General features: G+C 33.6%; 1 protein-coding gene and 1 pseudogene across 1 annotated transcript; both read right to left on the bottom strand.

Annotated features, from left to right (window-relative positions):
- Positions 1-909: 909 nt before the first annotated feature.
- LOC111888575 (cell wall / vacuolar inhibitor of fructosidase 1) lies at positions 910-3,684 on the bottom strand. The gene is made up of 2 exons (XM_023884736.2): positions 3,576-3,684; positions 910-1,478 (listed from the first exon to the last, which is right to left on the bottom strand). Exons 1-2 carry the CDS (start codon positions 3,682-3,684, stop codon positions 910-912), a joined length of 678 nt encoding a protein of 225 aa, XP_023740504.2.
- A 6,145-nt stretch (positions 3,685-9,829) lies between these two features.
- On the bottom strand, positions 9,830-10,348 carry LOC111888532 (cell wall / vacuolar inhibitor of fructosidase 1-like; annotated as a pseudogene).
- Between the last annotated feature and the right edge of the window lie 5,790 nt (positions 10,349-16,138).

Genomic DNA, 16,138 nt, shown 5'->3' on the forward strand with positions numbered 1-16,138 from the left:
ATAAATATTTATGGTCGAAAATGGCCCCCAAAATATTATTATTTCCACAATTTAACCACTTCCAAATTATTTTGTCCAACAACTTGTTTAAGCAAATTTTGAAGCAATCCTTATGGTTTTTGTCATAACAATTTGTGATTTATAATTTTTTAACATATTAGTTCTTGGTTTCATACAAAATTTGTAAAATATGGTTCATACACTTGAGACTTGCTCAAGATTTCGAGTTCATGAAAATTTCATATGGAGTATTCATAAGTTTAGCACATATAACTTAGCATTCATGCATAACAAGCAAATATATCAAAATTTAAACAAGACTGTGACTTGTATTCTCCCCCAAAAACAATGAAAAGCTCAAACTAGGGGTATGAAGCTCACCTTGGGTAGAAGATAGTATAGTGGGAGAGATGAGGTGAGAAATTGGAGCCTAGAACACTTGAAGAGTTTGACAACCCTTGGAAACTTAGTAACGAGGGACGATCAATGTAATTTTTTTAAACTTACAATTATTAAGAATTTTATTATTGTATAACAAAATTAGAGTTATTTAATGGTTTTGTTTTTAGATATTAATAGTTTAAGTAACATAAAATTTTTGAGATCTTACATCCAATTTTCCATAAACCGTAAACAACAAACTGATACCAAAACGTTATTTAATGACACCTTCGCATCATAAAATGTAAAACCATCAAAAGAAAATTTTCTTTGTTATTCAGGTAACAATTTAAGAGCATTCAAATAAAGATCCTAGCTAAATTAGCAATATCATCCATAGAATTAAGTGAATGATGTTATCAAATTTGTGTTTTTGATAAAATGAAAACAACTTTCAAAAAGCTACGATAAATTAAAAGTTTGCAATAAACTCGTTAATATATAAATTTCTTTTTATTATAACAAAACTTATAAAAGCATTCTAATAATGGCCCTAGCTACATTAGCCACATCTTCCATATCTTTATTCATATTCGTCAACGGTGATGTTTGACCATGCTCCTTAAAACTCCTCTCACATGTCTGCGACTCGATAGTGGTATCAGCCATTCCATCTTCGCCGAATTTAGGGTTTCCAAGATTCAATGCGTTAATGGTTAAAGGAACATTCACATGCATTATAGTGTTATACACATCTCCACACTGCATCAGTGTTGCTGTCAACTCGGGCAGAGACTTTTTGAGAGCATGGATTTGTTGTAGGGTTTTCACACCTTCGTTTTTTACTGCATCAACTACGATGAGTGCTAAGCCTGTTAAATTTGCATCTTGGCTCTTGGGGTTTGCCAATAAAATCGAAAGGCATAAGTTGTATGAAGGTGTGCCCTTGCATGTGTTCTCTATGAATTCTCTGTCTCCCATGGCTAAAAATAGGGTTTCTTGAAAAAGAATAGCGAGAAAGAGAATGGTGACACGAGACAAGTTCATCTTGATGAATTGAAGGAAAAAAAACGATTGACGGTTTAATGATTTGTTTTCTATGATTATGATTACCAATTTATAGGACGATTTACTTCATAATTTAAAAAATAATAAAATCATTTTTTGTTGATATTAAATGACCATTGACCAATACAAACATAAAATTTAATTACACCCATTAATGTTTTCTAAGTATTAATAGAAAATATATATTTTATTAAAAAACTTTCTATACAATATACTTACTACCATAAAACATAGCTTTATACATATGTTTAATTATCGTCGATGAATAACTACTGATTATGGAATCTGGGCTTGTAGAAAATAGCAGATACCAAAAATAACCGATCGATCCGTTTTGAATTAGGGTAGATTAGGTTTGGTTATTCGGGTTTAGGGTATGTAGTTTTGGGTACTCGGTTAACACAATTTGATATAAGTTTGAGCATACGGTGTGTATATGGGGTATCGGGTATATACCGAATATCCGATTTTTTTTTTTAAATCATTTTTTTAATATGTATAGAGGAGCATTCATCTCTTACTCTTAATCTCTTTCTACATTAGAAAATAGATTTAATCAATTTACTATTCTCCCCATTGAATTGACTTAATCTTAAAAAAGTATATAAATATTATATTTGAGTATATGTGATGTTTAATTTTTTCTCAATTCTCGACATAATATCCTACTATTTCACTATACAAAAATGGTTTCTACGTCCTGTAGTCAAAACGGAGGTGCTACTTTATGTTTAAATTGGTAAATGGTTGAATGTATCATTCCTACTATTTTTTTAACAACAAATTGCTCCCTCTTCATTTCGCGTGGGATGCACTGATACTGTCTTTGTCAAACTACTAAATTCCAATGTCCACTTTATGGGCCGTATCTGTAAAAAATTTATTAGACACAGACCATTTTTCTAATTTTTATAAATTAAATGTACAATTTTGTATATTAGTTTCTACAAAGACACCAAACTTGCTAACATACTAAAGATTTAAAAATATGGTCCATTTTTGTAAAAAACATTACATATGGACATTTTTTTAAATTACCGGGATAACTTTTTGTAATTTATTCTCTGTAGGGGGTCAAACCTGCCAACATGCGAAATATTTAAACATACAAGCCGTTAAAAAAACTATACAATGACATTTTCTGTAAATTACAGGCAATGTTTGGAATATATTTTCGAAACAGGGACCAAAATTGACTACATGCGAAACATACACATGTGCCATACCATCTTTGTAAATTACGGCGCACACCGTGTTGACTTATCGACTTGCTGAGCTCGGCTCGGCATCAAAGTTAATATATGTCAGGTATTGTTGACCAATGGGAAGGTGGGGTAGCTTGCAACGGCTATTTCCATTTAATTTTTTTTTCATTTTAAAAAAAAACTGTTATAGATACTACAACTTTAAACCATTTTAACTCATAACTTCAACTTACAACTCAAATACGCTCTCTCAAAATGTCTTCTTTGTCATCTTCATTGGGCATGTTTGATGCCTTGCTTGAAACGACTATAGATGATATTCAGGAGGAGCAGATGATCGAACAACTACAAGAAGAAAATGCGAAGAATGCACACCAGAGGAAGAGAAGATACATACAAAGATTTTGTAAGGCGTCTAATGATCGATTCATGCAAGATTACTTTGAGGATAATGCCAACATTATAGGATATTATTTTTGTTGTCGGTTCCGTATGCAAAAAACTTAGTTTTTGCATATAGTCAACTACGTCACGACAAAATGTCCATTTTTTCAACAACGTCGAGATGCTAGAGATATAATTGGTTTACTCCTATACAAAAACGCACTGCTGCACTTCGTCAAGTAGTGTATGCCACTAGCCCCGATGCACTTGAGGAGAACCTTAGGATGTCCAGACGTGTTGCACGAACTAGCATTCATAAATTTTGTAAGTATGTCATGAGATGATTATATGGTCCATGATATCTACGCAAACATACTTGTAGTGACAGCCAACAATTGTATGCTCATCACTCAAACGTGCACAACTTTCCTGGAATGTTAGGATGCATGGATTGTCTCCACTAGGCATGGGGTTGTTGTCTGAATTCCTATAAAGGGCAATATACCCGAGGCGGTCATGGTTATCCAACAGTTATACTTGAAGCGGTGGCGTCACAGGATATGTGGATATGACATGCATTCTTTGGCTCATCTGGCTCCCTTAATGACACCAATATTCTTAACAGGTCTCTGTTACTTGACGACATGTACAACGGGACCGCACCAAACTCCTCTTTTCAAGTAGCTGGAACATCGTATAGGAACAGGATATTATCTGGTAGATGGGATCTATCAGGAGCGTGCTTGTTTTGTGAAGTCATTGTCTTGTCCAAATGATTGGAAAAGGTTGAAGTTTAAGAGAGCTCAAGAGCGGGCGAGAAAGGATGTTGGACGACCATTTGGAGCTTTGAAAAAACGTTAGCATATTCTTAAATATCCCACGTTGTATATGGAGGAGAAGAAAATGAGCGAGGTGATGTATACTTGTATCATATTGCATAATATGATTATCGAGGACGAAGGAAATGTAATATGTGAGTATAACAAAAATGAGATCGTTCAACCGACACAAGCTGTTGAGGTTGGAAGCGCAGAGTACATGTTGAGGAGGGCACTAGTTAATGATGTTGAGAAGCATCATGTTCTTCATAAGGACTTGACGAAACACATTTGGAACGTCAACCACATCGATCTTAATATGGAACCGGTCGACGATTTGGAAGGTCATTTTTCCGATGAAGATGTTCTTTAGATCTATCTAGGTTTGGTAATTTTAGTTTATATGTTTTTAATTTCAAATTCTATTTTTTTTGGTGTATTTGTTGTTATTTTGAATTTCTATGTTTTTATTTTAAGTTTAATGAATTTTTAGTTTTTAAGTATTGTTATGTTTGAAAGATTTATTTTCTATATTTAAAAAAAAAAAAAAAAAAAAAAAAAAAAGGTACCACGGCAAGTATGGCAAGCCGCGCCTAACAAATGTCAACTTTTTGTAAGAATGTGACAAGTGTGATGTGGCGCCTACATGGACCGTGGCAACTGACACCACATCCACCAGCCTTATACAAAGACCCAACATGTGATTATATAAAGTATCGTGGCCAAAGCCTAAAAATTATTTTTTTTATTATATATAATAATTAAAAGACAAAACTACAAAAATAATCATATGGTTTAGCAAATGTCATAAACTTAGTCTCTGCTCTTCAAACTTAGGACCCCCTCATCAGCCAAAGCCTTTCCCAACTAGGCTACAACTTTATTTTTCCAAAAACTAATTAATATTATCTAAAATCGTAAAAACATTAACAACAAAAAATTTAAAAACATATTTTCACAAAAAAGCTTTTTTTAATAAAACAAAATATTTTTTAGCATATTATAAAAGAAATACTTTTTACAAACAATTTATATACTTTTTTACGTATTTGTTTTATGTAAAATATTTTTTTTTTTTACGTTTTTACAAACAATTTATATCTTTTTTACGTATTTGTTTTGTGTAAAATATACTTTTTTATGTTTTTAAAAAATACGTTTTCGTATACTATGTTATTAAATTGCAATGAAAAATAAGTTTCTTTTGTGTATTTATGTTATGTAAAACTAGAAAAAAAACCACGGGCCTTACCCTTGTTCGGTTCGTGTTTGATTTTATGTTTTCCCTACTTTGTTATAATAGATTTCACAAAAATTAGCTGTGTTATATTGTCAACAACTGAAAGCATTTTTTGTTTATTATTTATGGTACTGACTCGGTCCATTCTTACTAAAATTTATAAAATAAAGCAAAGCATAAGGGCTTTGAAATTCATTGGTTAAAAGGCTACTACATTTATGACAATTCCATGTTTACAAAACATTTCTACGTGGAGATGGATAGATTGATGACTCCATGGATTTTGGTTAAAAAACTAGTACAATAATAACATTAGCATGATTACAAAAGACTTCTTTGTGGAGATGGATACTGCTAATTTTATGGATCCTTATTGATAATTTCCATCTTTTCTTCATAGGTTGTGATTAGTTTTTCAGCTAGTGTAATGCATAGATGAATGCATTTGAGATTGGGAAGTTAGTCATTGATGGATTATGATAAAAGCAGAGCAGGTGTGAAAGTTATTGGAACGTGAATGGTAATTCACACACAATGTTCTTTGTAGTTGCATCCTTCATCTGTAGTTGTTAAAGCATGGTTTGTTGTTGGGTCATGAGGTTTTCGATTTAACTTGTCATAATTTTTTTGAGATGGATTTCAACATCTTTGGTAGTCATTAGAGTTGAGGTTTATAGTGTGAGTTTGTTTCGATTTTGTGATTCTAGCTATTTCAATGGGATGGTTAAAAAAAAGTGATTGGAAGGAAGTCGAAGAGGTGGTGTTAAGATTGGTTGTGTTGTAATTATTAAATACCCTTCACTTATAAAAAAAAAACAATGATTATAAAGAAATTATTGTTTATTTGATAATTGCTATAAATTAAGTGACAGTTGGAATATGAGTGAATGACCCTATGTCAAATCAGAGTATGTCAAACAATCGTCCAAATACATCAGAGTCAAATAAGGCGTAAATCCTGGTGTGTGCAATATGATCATCTCGAGCTCTTCCCCTTTGATCTGGAAGTAAAGTGAAACATAAACTAAAAACCGTAAGCACAAGCTTAGTGAGTTCCCCAAAATACTGTATACCATACATATATGTTAGCTCAAGGCTATCTCAGGTCTATTTCACCCCTGGTCTATTTCACCCCGGCCTATTTCACCCTCGAGTCAATTTCAACTCATGCATCGACCCAAGCTGTACCGAGTCTATTTCAACTCATATGTCAGCACAAGGTTGTATCGGGTCTATTTCACCCCACATACATATAGAAAACAGGCACACATGCAGTATAACACATACAGTAGGAGTCACAAAGACTACAAGCACATAACATATCCTAGTGTCCTATTGTATAGTGAGCAAACTCACCTTAGTCTGTTGTCAGTCAAACAAATGATCGGATTGTTGAACCTGAAAATCCCTGCTAACCAATCAAATAAAATCCCAACTAATAATTGGGACATCAAACATAACTGGGAATCTAGTTCATTTGTCCAACACCCAGGGTAAAAGTCCATTTTACCATTTCCTCACTTGGCCCAATAACCGAGGCCTAACCTAATGGCACTAAAATCCCAATATGGCCCAAATTCCTAAATGATACTCAAAGCCCATTATGGGCCCAAATCTAAGAAGACCTAAACCTAACAATGCCCCAAATTCATAAGGACTAGAGGCTCAACAAGACCCAAAACCCTAATATTCCAAAATTGTCCAAACTGCAAAGCCCAAGACCAGGCCTGGTATGCTGCGCGTACCAGACGTACGCCCGATGTACTAGGTTGTGTGCTAGATTGAGGACTCGGACGCGTACGCTTGTGTATGCTCTGCATACGCGCCCGTTAAGCACTTTTTTCTTAAGTGCTTAATTCTTGCATCCCAAATGTCCAAATTACAGATCCAAGCCTTATGGAACATCTTAATGCATAGAGTCCTTAATTTGGAGCCTTTACATGGCTCAAATGATCCCAAACCCTAGATTAAGCATTCTACTTTCATCATATGGACACAAACACATGCATGGTTGATCAATGACCATCAAGGTGCTAGTGTTATGGGTTGGCCCAAGAATTGACCATCTCCTCATGCACAAAGACTGGACAACCCAATTTTAAGTCACATCAATGGCTCTTATGACTACTTGCACTTAAAATAAAGAACCTAATATTACCAAAACAGGTAAAGAACTTTGGTGTTTGTCCATATTTAGGTAACCATTTTTTTTCGTATACATTTGACCAGTAAACTCTTTTGACATGCTCATAATAGGGTAATGTTACTGCTAACGTTTGACATGCTCATTTGTCCGTATTACCTTATTTTGAACAGGTCAAATAAGTTCAATGGTTAAATGTCTACGAAAAAAATGGTTACCTTAATGTGAATGAAGACCAAACTTTGTTACCTTTCAAGTTCATAACCCAAAAAAGAAATTTTCAAGAGATACTAAAAAATGTAAAATGACAGGAGGAGAGAAGACACCTACACCCACGCCCTAACGATGATAGTTATCTAATTCCTTTGAGTTCATAGTTGTCACACCCCCGGACCAGAACGCCAGAAACGTCCGGAGGTTGGTGACGTCATTGTGCACTATCATAACAATTGAATATAAATGAAACATAACAAATCCAAACATCATACATTAAGTTAACAAACTTACATTGTTTTACATCATGTTTATGTTCTCAAATTACACAAAAGAGACAATAATGAGTACGTTTGAAACTACAACAAAATAATCCTGGATCCGCGTCCCATTAACCTGCTTAGAAAACCAGAAAATCTAATATTTACTGAGAATACAAGACGTTTGAAAATCGTTAGCATAAAATATGTTGGTGAGTTCATTAGATTTTTGTATAAAAATCTGTGACAGTTAGAAAACCAGAAAATCTAATATTTTCTTGTCAAAATAGTTGTAAGTCTTGTTCTCAATCAAATATAGTTGCATGTGTGTTTTAGTTTATTGTTTTGGAAATCGTATAAAATCGTTTTCTCGAGAAAATCCTATATTTTATGAGGTACAAAATAGTAGTCTTAAAACCCTAAGACTTGTGTGGTAAAAGCTTCGTTTAGAGTACCCAAACCATAGTTGTTTATAATCGAAAGGTGTGACCTGCACAAATTTCTAAATAATACTATGTTATTCTGAGTGAGTCGTTATAACCACACTAATATAAAGGAGTGCCTGTCTAGACGTTCTTCAGGCACCGGTTTCGTTGAAGACATTTGTCACCTTGGCCGGTCAAGCTGTAGCGAACAGCGAAGGTGCGGGGTGTCAACCCCATATAGATCTATACACAAATTCTCGGTCTCCCTCGAGGAGAGTCAGGTTATAACTCCTAAAGGACTTTAAACGTACACTAATATATATATATATATATATATATATATATATATATATATATATATATAGCGAAGATGCATCTGACTAGAATACTAACAGATATTGGTGCAAATCCTTGAAATTTGTTATTTATTAAATAAAAAACAGTAGGTGTACATACTTGTTAACTAGATATATTGTTTTCGTTTGTTGAAAATAATCCACTTTGAATCATATTTGTCAAAAATGACCCAGTAATATCGATGTTTGCAAAAAGGGCCCTTCTTTTTATAAATTATAAAATAGCTGTATATTTGCCAAACGGTGTCATAAGTAGTTCAAAACTATGTGACTTATTGAAATTGGCCCATTTCTTTAAAAATGCTCATTTCAGAATTATATTTAAGAAAATGTTCAAAAGGCCCTTGTTTATCAAAAAATTTCATTTTTGGTCCTTTGGAAATTGAGATATTCAATTTTATCCCATTTCCAAAATGATCCTTATATAAATATTTATGGTCGAAAATGGCCCCCAAAAGATTATTATTTCCACAATTTAACTACTTCCAAATTATTTTTTCCAACAACTTGTTTAAGAAAATTTTGAAGCAATCCTTATGGTTTTTGTCATAACAATTTGTGATTTATACTTTTGTAACATATTAGTTCTTGGTTTCATACACAATTTGTAAAATATGGTTCATACACTTGAGACTTGCTCAAGATTTCGAGTTCATGAAAAATTTCATATGGAGTATTCATAAGTTTAGCATATATAACTTTAGCATGCACGAATAACAAGCAAATATATCAAGATTTAAACAAGACTGTGACTTGTATTCTCCCCCAAAAACAATGAAAAGCTCAAACTAGGGGTATGAAGCTCACCTTGGGTAGAAGATAGTATAGTGGGAGAGATGAGGTGAGAAATTGGAGCCTAGAACACTTGAAGAGTTTGACAACCCTTGGAAACTTAGTAACGAGGGACGATCAATGTAATTTTTTTAAACTTACAATTATTAAGAATTTTATTATTGTATAACAAAATTAGAGTTATATAATGGTTTTGTTTTTAGATATTAATAGTTTAAGTAACATAAAATTTTTGAGATCTTACATCCAATTTTCCATAAACCGTAAACAACAAACTGATACCAAAACGTTATTTAATGACACCTTCGCATCATAAAATGTAAAACCATCAAAAGAAATTTTTCTTTGTTATTCAGGTAACAATTTAAGAGCATTCTAATAATAGTCCTTGCTAAATTAGCAATATCATCCATAGAATTAAGCAAATGATGTTATGAAATTTGTGTTGTTAATAAAAAGAAAAGTACTTTCAAAAAGCTACGATAAATTAAAAGTTTGTAATAAACTCGTTAATATATAAATTTCTTTTTTATTATAAAAAAACTTATAAAAGCATTCTAATAGTGGCCCTAGCTACATTAGCCACATCTTCCATATCTTTATTCATATTCGTTAACGGTGATGTTTGACCATGCTCCTTAAAACTCCTCTCACATGTCTGCGACTCGATAGTGGTATCAGCCATTCCATCTTCACCGAATTTAGGGTTTCCAAGATTCAATGCATTAATGGTTAAAGGAACATTCACATTCATTATAGTGTTATACACATCTCCACACTGCATCAGTGTCCCTGTCAACTCTGGTAGAGACTATTTGAGAGCATCGATTTGTTGTAGGGTTTTCACACCTTCGTTTTTTACTGCATCAACTACGATGAGTGCTAAGCCTGTTAAATTTGCATCTTGGCTCTTGGGGTTTGCCAATAAAATCGAAAGGCATAAGTTGTATGAAGGTGTGCCCTTGCATATGTTCTCTATGAATTGTCTGTCTCCCATGGCTAAAAATAGGGTTTCTTGAAAAAGAATAGCGAGAAAGAGAATGGTGACATGAGACAAGTTCATCGTGATGAATTGAAGGAAAAAAAAAACGAGTGACGGTATAATGATTTTTTTTCTATGATTATGATTACCAATTTATAGGACGATTTACTTAATAATTTAAAAAATAATAAAATAATTTATTGTTGATATTAAATGACCATTGACCAATACAAACATAAAATTTAATTACACCCATTAATGTTTTCTAACTATTAATAGAAAATATATATTTTATTAAAAAACTTTCTATACAATATACTTACTACCATAAAACATAGCTTCATACATATGTTTAATTAGCGTCGATGAATAACTACTGATTAGGGAATCTAGGCTTGTAGAAAATAGTAGATACCAAAAATAACCGATCGATCCGTTTTGAATTAGGGTAGATTAGGTTTGGTTATTCGGGTTTAGGGTATGTAGTTTTGGGTACTCGGTTAACGCAATTTGATATAAGTTTGAGCATAAGGTGTGTATATGGGGTTTCGGGTATATACCGAATATCCGATTTTAAAAAAAAAAAATTGTGATATGTATAGAGGAGCATTCATCTCTTACTCTTAATCTCTTTCTACATTGGAAAATAGATTTAATCAATTTACTATTCTCCCCATTGAATTGAGTTAATCTTAAAAGAGTATATAAATATTATATTTGAGTATATGTGACGTTTAATTTTTTCTCAATTCTTTGACATAATATCCTACTATTTCACTATACAAAAATGGTTTCTACGTCCTGTAGTCAAACGGAAGTGCTACTTTATGTTTAAATTGGTAAATGGTTGAATGTATCATTCCTACTATTTTTTTAACAACAAATTGCTCCCTCTTCATTTCGCGCGGGATGCACCGATAATGTCTTTGTGAAACTACTAAATTCCAATGTCCACTTTCTAGGCCGTATCTGTAAAAAATTTATTAGACACAGACCATTTTTCTAATTTTTATAAATTAAATGTACAATTTTGTATTATAGTTTCTACAAAGACACCAAACTTGCTAACATACCAAAGATTTAAAAATATGGTCCATTTTTGTAAAAAAACATTACATATGGACTTTTTTTTTAAATTACAGGGATAACTTTTTGTAATTTATTTTCTGTAGGGGGTCAAACCTGCCAACATGCGGAATATTTAAACATACGAACCATTACAAAAAACTATATGATGACATTTTCTTTAAATTACAGGCAACGTTTGGAATTTATTTTCGAAACAGAGACCAAAACTGACTACATGCGAAACATACACGTGTACCATTCCATCTTTGTAAATTACACGGATAACTTTTGTAATTTATTTTTTAGACCGGTAGGTGTGGGATCGGTGAGGGGCTCAACAGCCTCGGCTCACACCGTGTTGACTCATCGGCTTGCCGAGCTCGGCTCGGCATAAAAGTTAATATATGTCAGGTATTGTTGACCAATGGGAAGGTGGGGTAGCTCGCAACGGGTATTTCCATTTAATTTTTTTTTCATTTAAAAAAAAACTCCTATAAATACTACAACTTTAAACCAATGTAACTCATAACTTCAACTTACAACTCAAATACGCTCTCTCAAAATGTCTTCTTTGTCATCTTCATCGGGCATGTTTGATGCCTTGCTTGAAACAACTATAGAGGATATTCAGGAGGCAGAGCAGATGATCAAACAACTACAAGAAGAAAATGCGAAGAATGCACGCCAGAGGAAGAGAAGATACATACAAGGATTTCGTGAGGCGGCTAATGATCAACTCATGCAAGATTACTTTGTGGATAACGCCAACTTTATAGGATATTATTTTTGTCGTCGGTTCCGTATGCAAAAATCTTTGTTGTTGCGTATAATCAACTACGTCACGACAACATTTCCATTTTTTCAACAACGTCGAGATGCTAGAGGTATAATTGGTTTACTCCTATACAAAAACGCACCGCTGCACTTCGTCAAGTAGTGTATGCCACTTGCCCCGATCCACTTGAGGAGAACCTAAGACGTGTTGCAAGAACTAGCATTCATAAATTTTGTAAGTATGTCATGAGATTATATGGTCCATGATATCTACGCAAACATACTTGTAGTGATAGCCAACAATTGTATGCTCATCACTCAAATGTGCACGACTTTCCTAGAATGTTAGGAAGCGTGGATTGTCTCCACTAGGCATGGGGTTGTTGTCTGAATTCCTATAAAGGGCAATATACCCGAGGCGGTCATGGTTATCCAACAGTTATACTTGAAACGGTGGCGTCACAGGATATGTGGATATGACATGCATTCTTTAGCTCATCTGGCTCCGTTAATGACATCAATGTTCTTAACAGGTCTCTGTTACTTGACGACATGTACAACGGGACCGCACCAAACTCCTCTTTTCAAGTAGCTGGAACATCATATAGGAATATCCTATATTATCTGGTGGATGGGATCTATCAGGAGCGTGCTTGTTTATTAAAGTCATTGTCTTGTCCAAGTGATCGGAAAAGGTTGAAGTTTAAGAGAGCTCAAGAGCGGGCGAGAAAGGATGTTGAACGACCATTTGGAGCTTTGAAAAAACGTTAGCATATTCTTAAATATCCCACGTTGTATATGGAGGAGAAGAAAATGAGTGAGGTGATGTATACTTGTATCATATTGCATAATATGATTATCGAAGGCGAAGGAAATGCAATATGTGAGTATAACAAAAATGAGATCGTTCAACCGACACAAGGTGTTGAGGTTGGAAGCGCAGAGTTCATGTCGAGGAGGGCACTAGTTAATGATGATGAGACGCATCATGTTCTTCGTATGGACTTGAGGAAACACATTTGGAACGTCAACCACATCGATCTTAACATGGAACCGGTCGACGATTTGGAAGGTCATTATTCTGATGAAGATGTTCTTCAGGTCTATCTAGGTTTGGTAATTTTAGTTTGTATGTTTTTAATTTCAAATTCTATTTTTTTTGGTGTATTTGTTGTTAGTTTGAATTTCTATGTTTTACTTTTAAGTTTAATGGATTTTTAGTTTTTAAGTATTGTTATGTTTGAAAGATTTATTTTCTATATTTAAAAAAAAGGTACCATGGCACGTATGGCAACCCGCGCCTACCAAATGACAAACTTTTTGTAAGAATGTGGCAAGTGTGATGTGGTGCCTACATGGACCGTGACAACTGTGACGCCACACCCACCAGCCTTATTCAAAGACCAAACATGTGATCATATAAAAGTATCGTGGCCAAAGCCTAAAAATTGTTTTTTATTATATATAATAATTAAAAGACAAAACTACAAAAATAATCCTATGGTTTAGCAAATGTCATAAACTTAGTTTCTACTCTTAAAACTTAGGACCTCCTCTCCCTCTCCCTCATCAGCCAAAACCTTTCTCAACTAGGCTACAATTTTATTTTTCCAAAAACTAATTAATATTATCTAAAATCGTAAAAACATTAACAACAAAAAATTTTAAAAACGTATTTTCACAAAAAAAAATCTTTTTTAATAAAACAAAATATTTGTTAGCATATTATAAAAGAAACACTTTTTACAAACAATTTATATATTTTTTTACGTATTTGTTTTATGTAAAATATATTTTTTTTTACGTTTTTACAAACAATTTATATATTTTTTACGTATTTGTTTTGTGTAAAATATACTTTTTTATGTTTTTAGAAAATACGTTTTCGTATACTATGTTATTAAATTGCAATGAAAAATATTTTCCTTTGTGGATTTATGTTATGTAAAACTAGAAAAAAAAAAAGAAGAAAAAAAAAACCACAGGCCTTACACTTGTTCGATTCTTGTTTGATTTTATGTTTTCCCTACTTTGTTATAATAGATTTCAAAATAATTAGTTGTGTTATATTGTCAACAACCGAAAGCATTTTTTGTTTATTATTTTCTGGTACTGACTTAGTCCGTTCTTACTAAAATTTATAAAATAAAGCAAAGCATAAGGGCTTTGAAATTCATTGGTTAAAAGGCTACTACATTTATAAGAATTCCATCTTTACAAAACATTTCTACGTGGAGATGGATAGATTGATGACTCCATGGATTTTGGTTAAAAAAACTAGTACAATAATAACATTAGCATGTTTACAAAAGACTTCTATGTGGAGATGGATATTGCCAATTTTATGGATCCTTATTGATAATTTCCAGCATTTCTTCATAGGTTGTGATTAGTTTTTCAGCTAGTGTAATGAATAGATGATGCATTTGGGATTGGGAAATTAGTCATTGATGGATTCTGATAAAAGCAGAGCAGGTGTGAAAGTTATTGGAACGTGAATGGTAATTGACACACAATGTTCTTTGTAGTTGCATCCTTCATCTGTAGTTGTTAAAGCATATTTTGTTGTTGGGTCATGAGGTTTTCGATTTAACTTGTCATAATTTTTTTGAGATGGATTTCAACATCTTTGGTAGTCATTGGAGTTGAGGTTTATAGTGTGAGTTTGTTTCGATTTTGTGATTCTACCTATTTCAATGGGATGGTTAAATAAAGTGATTGGAAGGAAGTCGAAGAGGTGGGGTTAAGATTGGTTGTGTTGTAACTATTAAATACCCTTCACTTATACAAAAAACAATGATTATTAAGAAATTATTGTTTATTTGATAATTGCTATAACTTAAGTGACAGTTGGAATATGAGTGAATGACCCTATGTCAAATCAGAGTATGTCAAACAATCACCCAAATACATCAGAGTCAAATAAGGCGTAAATCCTGGTGTGTGCGATGCGATCATCTCGAGCTCTTCCCCTTTGATCCGGAAGTAAACTTAAACATAAACTAAAAACCGTAAGCACACGCTTAGTGAGTTCCCCAAACTACCGTATACCATACATATATGTTAGCTCAAGGCTATGTCAGGTCTACTTCATCCCTGGTCTATTTCACCCTCGAGTCTATTTCAACTCATGCATCGACCCAAGATATACCGAGTCTATTTCAACTCATATGTCAGCACAAGTCTGTATCGGGTCTATTTCACCCCACGTACATATAGCAAACAAGCTCACAGGCAGTATAACACATACAACAGGAGTCACAAAGACTACAAGCACATAACATATCCTAGTGTCCTATAGTATAGTGAGCAAACTCACCTCAGTCTGCTGTCAGTCAAACAAATGATCGGATTGTTGAACCTGAAAATCCCTGCTAACCAATCAAATAAAATCCCAACTAATAATTGGGACATAAACCATAACTGGGAATCTAGTTCATTTATCCAACACCCAGGGTAAAAGTCCATTTTACCATTTCCTCACTTGGCCAAATAACCAAATCCCAACCTAATGGCACTAAAATCCCAATATGGCCCAAATTCCTAAATGATACTCAAAGCCCATTATAGGCCCAAATCTAAGAAGGCCTAAACCTAACAATTCCCCAAATTCAAAAGGACTAGTGGCTCAACAAGACCCAAAACCCTAATAATCCAAAATTATCCAAACTGCAAAGCCCAATACCAGGCCTGGTACGCTGTACCAGACGTATGACCGACGTACTAGGTTGTGTGCCAGATCGAGGACTCGGATGCGTACGCTCAGCATACACGCCCGTTTAGCACTTTTTCCTTAAGTGCTTAATTCTTGCATTCCAAACGTCCAAATTACAGATCCAGGCCTTATGGAACATCTTAATCCATAGAGTCCTTAATTTGGAGCCTTTACATGGCTCAAATAATCCCAAACCCTAGATTAAGCATTCTAATTTCATCATATGGACACAAACACATGCATGGTTGATCAGCAACCATCAAAGTGCTAATGTTATGGGTTGGCCCAAGAATTGACCATCTCCTCATACACAA

Source organism: Lactuca sativa, chromosome 7, assembly GCF_002870075.4.
Source record: "Lactuca sativa cultivar Salinas chromosome 7, Lsat_Salinas_v11, whole genome shotgun sequence".
Taxonomy (NCBI): Eukaryota; Viridiplantae; Streptophyta; class Magnoliopsida; order Asterales; family Asteraceae; genus Lactuca; species Lactuca sativa.